The following is a 10,941-nucleotide window of genomic DNA, read 5'->3' as shown; positions in this document are numbered from 1 at the left end:
GTAAATGCAATAAAAATGCACAGCAGGTCATGTTCATTAAAAAAGCACAAGGATATTCTTATGATATTCAAAATATAAAGAAACAAAATATAAACACTGTAAACATGACAAGCCCGAATTAACACAGTTTTTCAGTTCATGACACTGCAGGTCAGGTGCATTAAAAGAGTCAGAACCTACTAAAACAGAACACCCTGGCTGAACTCAAAGTAACGGTCACACCACATCGTAGCCTGAATACAACGCAAGGTGTGATCTCTGAGAGGGAACTGCTTCACGAAACAGATGAGGATTTGCTTGAAGGACTGAGGGACCAGGGCGTCACGGCTGTGCGGCGGATCACCATGCGTCGCACAGGTGAGGAAATTCGAACTAAGCATGTTGTTCTGACCTTCAACCGTCCAACGCTTCCTGAATCCGTCCATGATGCCTTCATATCCTGTCCAGTACGCCCCTACATACCTAGTCCTCGAAGGTGTTTCAAGTGTCAGAAGTATGGCCACGGAACTCAGTCTTGTCGTGGCCGACCCACCTGTGCTCACTGTGCACGTATGTGCTGACCACACCAGTGATGACTGCAAAAAAGAACAAGTGAAATGTCCAAACTGTGGGGAACCACACGCTGCGTATTCACGTGCATGTCCCGCATTCAAAAAGGAAAAAGAAATAATTCAACTCAAAGTCACTCAAAACCTAACCTTTGCACAAGCACGCCTGAAGCATGCCCTGCTTTCAGGCAGAAGTTACGCAGACGCTGCTCGCCGGGGGGTGGAGCGTCGTCTGGTGGATGCGGGCACCCAGTGCAACCTGGTCCCGCCACAGCCCCCCGCCCAGCAGCAGACAGTTGCTCCCGTGACTTCTGCTGCTACACCCTCCTCTAGTGCTGTGCCTAAGGCTTCCAGCGCGACAACCTGTGCTGCGCCTAAGGCCTCCAGCACGAGCTCTGGTGCTGTGCCTAAGGCCTCAAGCACGAGCTCAATCCAGATGAGTGATGATCTGGCTCCATCCCGGGCATCTGCAAAACAGCAGAAGGCTGCTCCTGCGGTCACTGCTGTTGCAGCAATGTCCAATGCTGTGGCTGCGGCCTCTAGCACAAACAGTGTCTCCACTGACACTTCTGCGGCGGAACTGCGGCGCTCCTGTTGTGTTTCAGAAGCAGGTGTGCTTGGAGAGACATCCATGGCCTCATTCTGAAGGAGCTCCTTCAGAAACCTTGGATGAGGCCATGGATGTCTCTCCAAGCACACCTGCTTCTGAAACACAACAGGAGCGCCGCAGTTCCGCTGGTCGGGGTAAATCAAACAAACCAAAGTCGTCCAAGATCACTACGGGAACTCACTGGGCGACCTAGGCAAACTACTCAAACGGCCCCAAAAACAAAACTCCCTCACTAATGACCCTTTTAATGGAAAAAGAACATCTCATGATCTGTATTTCTCTTCTCTTGGTATTTATGGCTGCTGAAAGTGTTATCCAGTGGAATTGTAGGGGGCTGTTGAACAACCTTGACGATATATATGATATACTCTCAAATCACAAACCAAAAATACTGTGCCTCCAAAAAACACACCTACGCCCATCTCAGACAAACTTTTTAACACAATACACTATATTTCGTAAAGACAGACTGAACTACCACGTGGCAATAATAGTACAAAAATCTGTTGCTTGTCCCCAGGCAGCACAGAATATCTAGAAAACGTCGTATTTATGGAGGAAACGTCAGAAAGGGATTTCCGACAGAAAAAGATGGCTTCTAGAAGTCAATCATTGCAAGGATAATATCCCTCCGACTATGACGTCTTTAAAACGTATTTCTGATAACTGCTTTTAGCAGTTCTTCCTCTAGCCTTCTTGTAGACGGCCGTAAAGTCCCGCGCTCGGGCGCGCGCTGGTTTGAGAGTAATCGGGTTTGGCGCCAACGGTATGGCCTGATGTGACTCCATGGACTGGGATAACAGTGGCTTTCCTCTCTGCCTCTACCTCCTCCGCAGCGTTCGCATGAGCTTGGGCGCGCGCTGGGTTGAGAGTAATCATTTTGGCGCCAACGGTCAGTTTGCGGCTGGGCGCCGATCTTCGAGCTTCTTTGTGTAGCCCTCATTTTTGTAAGTATTTGCTATTTGTGCCCTTTTCATAGGTCACATTTTGTTCCGCCCGTTGATACCGCCGCGCTGTGACTCGTAAATGTTTCTGGTGCATTTTTGACAGTGATTCTGAAAAAAACCTTTATTTCCAGCCACAAGCGCCCGTTAAGTTCTCTTGATGTGTGCAGTTTCGCGATGTTGTCAAACACGAGTACGTAACATCGTGGTTAGTTTCAAGCGAGAAGTGTTAAGGTTAAGCAGCTGCTCCTGGAATATTTTGTTCGCATTGTAACATTTATTAAATGTTTTGGTTTACTTGCGCGACAACTTGTGCTCCATCTTGGCATCCTTGGTCGGAAACGCTGAGCTGCGCTTTTACCGTAATTTTTGGGAAAAGCGGCGTCAAAATATTGCGGCATCTTTTGTGCACTAACCCAGGAGGGCCGTAGACAAACAAGTGGGTTTGTTTCACTCCTTATGAGAATTCTGTCGTCCCATGCCATGACGCAGTGCCTACCCGACAGGGCGTCATGGGTGAACGTTTACCCAGCCGCAGAGCCTGAGATATCCGTGTTTTGATGCCGATAAAGCTCTGCAAACCGCCTCCAGGATGGTTGCCTCCGCTCGAAGCGGCACTGCAATTTTACTGGCGCCTGTTTATTTTTTTTTCGCAGCAATTGATATCCACGCATTGCCGCAATTAAAATCTACGCAGGTTCAAATAGCGATCTGTGTTGGAACCGACCCGACTGTTGCCATCGCGACATGCCGCCCCAGCCATAGATATGATAGACGTGGTAAGCGTCGCAAGATGTTAAATCCTGGTTAGAGATAAGGCTCTTTCGGCAATGTTAAATTAAAGTAGTGCAAAAATGTCGCGCGATGGTTAGTTTTGCAAATTTTAAAATATATCAGCTTGAAACATCAATTCTTCGGAGTAGATATTCGGCCGGCAGCCGGCCTACCCGCGCGAGCGGAAGTTTGCCGGCAGTCTCCCCTTATTAGCTTGCTGCGGTCACATGATTAGTGCCGGCATGCTGTATGAGAACGCGCTTTACCGGCAGACAGCTGGCCAGTTTTCTTTCGCAAGCTGCCGTGGAGCGAAGAGTGCCGGTCTTCCACGCTGTAAGCTGTTATTAGCCGGCAGCTTTCTTGACAATTTTCTGTGGGAGCTGCCTAATTATTTGCCGGCTGCTTGCCTCAGCCGCGGCGCATCAATGTTCCGTCAGGTGAAGGGTGCAGGCCTTTTACGCTAGGGTAATTATTTGCCTGCAGCTTGGTTTAACTAAAGGTCATATTCTAGGCCCAATTTTAATGCGCTGTGGCGGCGCAAATAACCGAAATAAGCCACCCGGCCGTGCTCTCACGACAAATAATTATTCTGACACGAAATGCCTGCACTCTTTGCTCGCGAAGGACAACTTCCGTGACAGTACGACCACGTGGGTTATTTCGGTCATTTGCGCCTTCACAACGCATTTAAAATAGACCTAGAATAGGACCTTTACTTAAACCAAGCTGCCGGCAAATAATTATCCTAGCGCAAAAGGCCTGCACCCTTCACCTGACGGAAGATCTATGTGCCGTGGCTAAGCGAAGCAGCTGGCAAATAATAAGGCAGCTCGCGACAGAAAACTGCCGGTGAGATCGCAACCGGACAGCGGCCGAATATCGACTCCCTTAATTTTTCCAGGCATGCCAGCGTTGACCTTTTCCTTATTGTCTTAACTGTCCCTTTACAGCTGATAAAAATCTTTCATCATTATCACTCACGGGATTGCTTTTGTCTTTAACTTCAAAACTGGAGGCTAGTTCCTGCACAAGTTTGAGTAAACGCCAGTTTACCTAAATGTGAAAAACTTTAAGGCTGCCTGGTTGCAAGCGAACTTAATGCATTGTGCCTGTTTGCAGCCTTTACGATTGTACGATTCGTGAAGAGTAATGAAGTGTAGGCTGTGCCGTCATCGTTGGCAGAGAAGGAAGGAAGTGGAAGGGTTGGCTTGTGAGCCCATCTGATGACGATGATGTGGGTTAGGGTGCCTGGTTGAGAACAAATTTTACATTCTAAGGAGTATTTAGTTGGATAAAGGTGGTGCAGCCAGGTCGGGTGAGGGAAAGTGTTTGTGTGAATTCTACTGAGAGTAGTTTATTCGTGTTTGGGTAGGTTAGAATGAAGAGGGGAGGATTGCCTAAGGATGCGGTAATGCTGCCTGATTGATGTCTTGGAAGGTGACCAGGGGTGAGTGTCCAAATCGCCCTCGGTAGCCTTGCAAAAACGGCCGTGGGCCTGCTGGTGGGCATAGTCGCTGCCAACCAGTGAGGAATGAGCTAGAGTTCTAAAAAAACCAATGTTCGAGTGGAGTGATCATGGCTCAGTAGCTGGAGGGCTTTTGGGACCACTTTACCCAACAAGAAACTACAACAGGCAGCCTGGGAATCCGTGAGTATGATCGGTGACGTAGTTTGGGTGATTGCCAGAGGAACAGTGAGTTCTCGGCGACCCAGGAGGATGGGGTGTTAAGGGAGGCGCAAGTAATGAACTTATGTTGTGTAGTCGCCACTTCCAGGTGCCGAGACTGGGTGGGGTATGAACTTGCATCCGTGTACGCGATGTCATGGTGTTTTCCATATGCCCGTTGGTGGGCTTGGCTACGAGCGAGACATTGACCTCAGTGAAGTGTGGGATGCATGTTTTTGAGTAAAGGATAAACTTTAATGCGTTGCCGCCAGTGGTGAGGATTACTGCTCGTTAAAGCCCGTTAATGGAATTTTGTTTCATTGCTGAGGCATAGCCTGCACGGCTAAGAGGTGAACTCCCTACGTCTACAGTGGCACTGAATATGCACCACTGTGTCTTTGTTTAGGTCGCGCTGGGGTAGCCGTTTAGGGTAGCCGTGAGCAGAGTTGTGCTGTCATTTATACTGATATGTTTTGACCATAGGCGTCAACTACGTGGGGGCAACGGGGCGCGTGCCCCCACCGAACTTCCCCGGTGGGGGCGCCGCCCCCACCGGGGAAGTTCGTGTGGAACTCTCTTCGTCCGACCAGCCGGGGCCATCCTATTGATAGTTGGTGAAACCTGTAATGACCTCGCAGCTAGCGTAACTATACCGACCAGTACGCACCCGCTCTTTGCACGCTCTAAAGCGGTAACAACCCGTGAGAACTGACATTTCGCCGGCGTTACAAGAGAAACATCGACGTCTCTCAGGCCCCTTCGACGCAGTCGCACAGGAAAACGCGTCTTTCAATACTCCCATACAAATTATCATCCTTTCTGCTGGCAAGACCGCAAAGGTGCAGCTCTCCGCCCGTTGTGCACTTAATTAAATTTGCGACATCTTGGTTTTCCCAGAAAAACAATGAAAGCGTGAACGTCTTCCACACAACCCTGGCTGGGTGCATAAGCGGTCCCAGAGACTGTTTTTTTTTCTTTTTTTTTTTGGGGGGGGGGGTGAATTTCGATACCGAAAAGACAGTAAAAAAGCACTAAAGAAGAAATAAGAGGGCACTCGTCGTTATTATTCGATGCTCCGCAGCATGCAGGTGTAGCGGTCCCCTTTTCAGAAATCAGTTAGGGGCGAAGAGGTTTTATTGCACCTCTGAGGATATTTGACTTGTTCCCAAGCCTGCGCTCCGCGCATAAACATCACGTCAAAGGTCGCACCCCCACTACAAACCAGTCGATGGCCTAAAAACGTTCGTCGTGAAGCAAGCGGAACGTCCCGAAATGCCGCATGCTGACAGGACCCTCCGATACCCAAACGGCAAACGAACACGCACCCGTGATGCCTCGGAAGCTGCCGGCGCACTGATCTCGGAATGCGTCCTGAGCCGTGCGCGCACGCACACACACGGTTTGTAGAAACGGTGAGGAAGCTGGAAAGGAGGCGGCCGGTGGGGAAGCGTGCGGCCTTCAATCCAGTGGGACACAGGGAAGCCGCAGTAACCCAACGCTCCAGCCTCCACGCAGTGTAGGCATCGGCAAAGGCGGAAAATGGGGCCGGCCGGCTGTTCTGCGGACGCCCCAGTCGTCGGCAACTAGTAAAGGAAGCGACTTCTTCGAAACAAGTGCGCGTGGTTCGGCGGCCACGGTTGCAGCCTCGATAAAGAACCGCTCCCCTCCTTGCGCCACTTCTGCGGAGGAGGCGATAACCATTCCGGCGTGTGCGCGTATGCGGAGTAACCCGCTTGCCCACAAATCACTTGGCGACACAGTGGTTTTTGGCGCCCCTTAGGCGGTGCAATGGCTGGCTCGTGCCCGCATTTCTGACGGTCGCAACACGTTTGCGACCTCGCATAAGTGGGAAGCCTAAAAAAACAAGAAATAAGAAGCTGAGGAGCTCTTTGGAGAAAGGGGGGGGGGGGGGGGGGCAACGGTTCCGAGAATTTATGTCCAGTTGTCGCTCTGTTTCCGGTCATCCCCGAATTACTCACTTCAAAACAAACCAGAGCGTGTTGCAGTCTCAAAGAAGGCCTTCGACGCCGCGGCCGCCGCCTTGACATTTCGCGTCTTCGGGACAAGTCCACCCAGCGATTTATGACCCCGCCGCTGCGCTGCCGCTACCGTTCCCGCGCTGCAGCCTGAACACTCAACGCGCCCGGTGCGAAACCACATGGCCCCCGCCCCCCTCGCATGCTCCCGAGAATTCCCAGTTGCCGCCGAAGCGCTAAGCGGTGTCCGCCGCCCCTGGAGAAACACAACAAAATGCACTCGAAGAAAGTACTTCCATCTGTGGCGCGTCGCGCCCCTTGGCCCCTCTAGGCCGGCTAGTTGACACTCAGTCCGAGCCTTTACGAAAATGAAAGAAAAAAAAAAACAGTGCAAGCAACCCGGCCAATCAGCGGCCCGGTTGGCCTTCGTATACTGTTGTGACACTCATTTAGAGGCGTGGTTTCTGTGCCATAAAACTGAAGTGTTTGGTGTTTTGGGAGCAAGGAAACTAAAAATTTGAAGTTGGAGACGAGGGCCGGTCGACCGAACAACGTAGCGGGCCGGACAGAAGCAGTCGCTACACGTGATTGGCAAGAGTATAGAACCATCCGTCTAACCGTTTTATTTGGCGGGAAGCGTGCCGTGTGAAAGTGGCTGTGCTGGGCTGCGCGATCGAGTGGACTGGACACCCATGCAAAGAAACAAGGCAAATGTATGTGTGGCATCAGTTCTATATATTCAGCTGTTCGTTCAGACCGTAGTTTAGAATTACTCGCTACCAGCAGTCGGTGGAGATGCGTGTTTAAATTCATTCATTTTACCTTTTCTAAGCGTTCTCCGTTCCGGTGGCAATGCAGCCCTGTGGGTAAGCAGGGATCCCGACATTTCGGTTTAGTTCATTTCGGTGTGGGAGTTTTCGGTGCACGGGATCTCCCAGTCATTGTTTCGCCATTTTAGCTTTAATATTGTAATTTCGTCAGTTGATATGATTTTACGTTCGAGAGTTGTATTTGCGTCTCCGTTCGCGGAAACGAGGAGGAGCATCGGCGCGTAAAACACAATTTCGGTAGATGTTAAAAATTAAAGTTGTTACTTTACTTCCGTTGAAACTTTTTTTCGTTTTAACATTCATGTGAACAACCCTAATACTTTAGTGTTACCGAAGCGCTTGATTTCACTTCACTCAACGCTACAAGACGCTGTCGCTTGTAGTTCCACGGCCGCTGGATGCGCTTTGATCCAGCGGCCGTGGTAGTTCATTCCTATCTCTCCTTTCCCCCCTCTCCGCCAGCAACTCGGAGAGAGAGGGGAAAAGCGCCGCGCAACGCCACAAACCCAGTGATCGCGCAATGGCTTGGGCGTCGGGATCCCCACAATGTATACGTGTATCAAAACTCTGATTCGTGATTTTATTTGTTGTGCTTTCACTTATACATGTCTCCATATACTTTGTGTGTGTGTGGGGGGGGGGGGGGGGAGGGTTGTATGCATTAGGTGTGGTTTTTGTAGATATTTCATTTTTCATGCTTTTGTAGATATCCCATTTTTTGTTTATTGAACTATAGCCCCTAATGTCTTTTTTTACAAAAGAATAAATGATGACACCATGTATCAGTTTTCTCAATTTTTTGTCCTACCGTTTCAGCGAACATGTAAAACTTTCTGAGCTCACGCGGGGCACCGATGCCTTCCACCCCCGTCACACTCTCACGACAGATTGGAAAATTGTACGCGTATGCAGTGTGTGCTACGTCAATTCAGCAGTAGCCGCGATCAGCAAAGCCCGCGGGAAAAGGGGATGTAGACAGCTAGAAGGTTAAAAATAAAACAACTAAAATAAAAAAAGTTTATATATATATATATATATATATATATATATATATATATATATATATATATATATATATATATATATATATATATATATATATATATATACATACATGTGTATTTGCCCCCACCGGGAAATTGAAAACTCTACGCCTATGGTTTTGACTGTTTCACTGGAGCGAGACCTAGGCCATAGAACATAAAGTAGCTGTCCCTCTCCGTACATCTGCAACTGGTCTGCATTGCGCGTCTTTGTATTGTTTTACCAATGCAGCTGACAGGAAGCTCATCATGAAGGAGCTTGCTTACGTACGGCAGCAAAATGAGCAAACTTTAAATCTTCTGAACCGATAGTGCGAGAGGCCTCAACTGAACATGGACGACTGGAGCTTTCCCCTGAAGTGTGCTGAAGATTTAGGAAGACTGGAGGACAGCCTTCAGGAAAACAAGGACCTCGAACGCAGCCTGGCAGGCCATTCTAAAGGTGTTTGAAGTTCCCGCCTCACTTGCTGTTTATTTTCGTATCAAGCGACTTGCAGGCTTAGGTGGCATATCCGTTGGTCATACTGTGGGGCTCAGTTGCGGTTCTTATTTGTAGACGAATTGACGGCGAACTTCAGCTACTCGGGCCAGAAAAACAAGGCTTGTGCCGCCTCGTCAGAGGTTAGTCAATAGGTAGTTTGGGCTGTCAAGCCTGCAGTGTTAAATTAAATAGCACCATGCTTGCTGCTTCAGCTTGCCCTGGTTCAACTTTTTATTATCTTATTGCAACTGCTCAGTTTAGTTAAATTTATCTGCTAACGAACAAGAGGCCGTAAAAAAGGGATGTTCTCTGAATTATGCGTGCTTCTAGGAGGCTGTGAGAGCAAATATGCAAACACGAGGAGCCATGGACGCAGAAATGAAGACAGTCATCGTGATCCAGCTCAAGAATGCAAAGGCGCGAACGTAAGACCCACATTGACTAACACATAACACGGTATTTTAAACGAATTACACATCTAGGCGTATTTATTGGCTTTTTTCTGCAGTTCATCCAGACAACCTGAACAGCTGGAGGTACGACCAGTACAGCGCAGCTAAGGAAAGTGCAAGAAATGGGAAAGGCGTCGTCGACAGAAAGGTCACAGAGGATTTGCCCCTAACCAGTGCAGAGAAGAGGACCCCATTATCTGTTGTGGTTGTTGAGGGTATTTTTTTTCAAGCATGTATGAACCATGCCTATTGATGAAAAGTTTTGGCATTTAAGATAGGTTCACTACTACTGGTGATATTTGCTAGTCGTGCTGCACATGGCTTTTTATTTGTTTAGAAAAATTGTGCATAGTTTTCGTTTTTTTTTCAACCATGTATGAACCATGTGTATTGAAGAAAAGCTTTCGCATTTAAGATATGTTCACTCCCGCTGGTGATGCTTTGTTAGCCATACTGCACGTGGGCTTTTATTTGGAAGGAAGTATACTTAACACTGCTGGCTCCAGGCGACCACTGGTATTCTGCCTAGTAATTTCGTGGTACATTTTTACAATGTAATCTATCAGATAAACGCAGTTCAATTGTTTCACTTTCCTAAGTTGGTATCATTTTTTGTAAAACAAGCGCTTGCATCTTATTGTTTCAGTTTAAAAACAAATGTACAAAGTTGTGGACCTGGTGGTACAATTTTCTTCTATTTATGTTTTTTCGTGAAAGTTTTATTTGTGCTGCATACTTGCTTTCAAATAATCATACACAACTGTACAAGTTGTGGACGTGATGGTGAGAGTTTCTTGCGTGTGCCTTTTTTGTAGTGTTTTATTTGTGCTTCATTCGCACCTTCCAATATCCATAAGCAAGTTCACACAGTTATGGACCTGATTTTACAAGTTTCTTGCATTGATTTTTTTTTTGTTTTTGTTTTCAGAGTTCTGTTTTCCCTCCATTCTTTCTTTGAAAATAAGGAAGTGTAGAGTTCTGGACTTGTTGCTACAAGTTTCTTGCATTGCTCTTTTTTTGTTCAATGTTTTATTTGTACAGAATTCTTTCTTTCGTATGACCACTGTAATGTTTTTATATAAGATGCTTCTGGCAGCTGGAAAGGACGCTTTCACCGCATTGTGTTCTGAATTGTAACGGTATTTTTCTCCTCAGTACATTACCCCCATGGCTTGGTCTCAATAAAATGTTTGCTCGAGCCAAATGGCTTTTAATTGCGAATGCATGCAGCAAAGCCGCTGCATTCGCCCCCAGCATCACCTCCGGGGGAGGGGGAATGGGAGGGGGGTTCATAAAGCCGTACTTAATACGTCTAAAAAGCGGCTCTATATATCCCAAGAAAGGGATTCTTAGCACCTTTCTAAAGCCCTTTTCTAGACCAGAATTATCAGAACGTCTTCTAACCCTCTAAAATGCGGATTGAAAAGTCACATTAACAGACTTATACAGCTCTTGTAAAATCCCACTTCTAAACCGATTTTCGAGGATGTTTTAAAGAGAGTAAATAAATCGTCTATAAATAGTAATACCCGCTGGACATTAGACGTGATTTAAGACCTTTCGAAAACGTCGCGAATGCGTGATCGGATTGTCTGGGATGTTTGCAAGCCGTTTCTT

At 47.7% G+C, this 10,941-nt stretch overlaps 1 protein-coding gene across 2 annotated transcripts; it reads left to right on the top strand.

The window, feature by feature from the left end:
• The first annotated feature begins 1,891 nt into the window (after window positions 1–1,891).
• On the top strand, window positions 1,892–10,518 carry LOC144165746 (uncharacterized). 2 transcript variants are annotated; one of them, XM_077695535.1, is made up of 5 exons: window positions 1,892–2,105; window positions 8,624–8,833; window positions 8,948–9,012; window positions 9,203–9,297; window positions 9,381–10,518. In XM_077695535.1, exons 2-5 carry the CDS (start codon window positions 8,725–8,727, stop codon window positions 9,430–9,432), a joined length of 321 nt encoding a protein of 106 aa, XP_077551661.1. In that variant the 5' UTR covers window positions 1,892–2,105; window positions 8,624–8,724; the 3' UTR covers window positions 9,433–10,518. The 2 variants fall into 2 exon arrangements, 1 of the variants encoding a protein (XP_077551661.1); XR_013321498.1 differs by lacking the exons at window positions 8,948–9,012; window positions 9,203–9,297.
• The last annotated feature ends 423 nt before the right edge of the window (window positions 10,519–10,941 follow it).

Source organism: Haemaphysalis longicornis, unplaced genomic scaffold (assembly GCF_048455015.1).
Source record: "Haemaphysalis longicornis isolate Haplotype H1 unplaced genomic scaffold, Haemaphysalis longicornis Haplotype H1 scaffold_15, whole genome shotgun sequence".
NCBI lineage: Eukaryota > Metazoa > Arthropoda > Arachnida > Ixodida > Ixodidae > Haemaphysalis > Haemaphysalis longicornis.
This window is presented reverse-complemented; position numbering and strand designations above follow the sequence as displayed.

Excerpts from the sequence above, each read along its gene's own strand:
- LOC144165746 (XM_077695535.1), top strand. The coding sequence starts at position 8,725 with ATGGACGACTGGAGCTTTCCCCTGAAGTGTGCTGAAGATTTAGGAAGA. Across the intron at positions 8,834-8,947 it reads CCTGGCAGGCCATTCTAAAG|ACGAATTGACGGCGAACTTC; the intron begins GTGTTTGAAGTT and ends TCTTATTTGTAG. Across the intron at positions 9,013-9,202 it reads CTTGTGCCGCCTCGTCAGAG|GAGGCTGTGAGAGCAAATAT; the intron begins GTTAGTCAATAG and ends GCGTGCTTCTAG.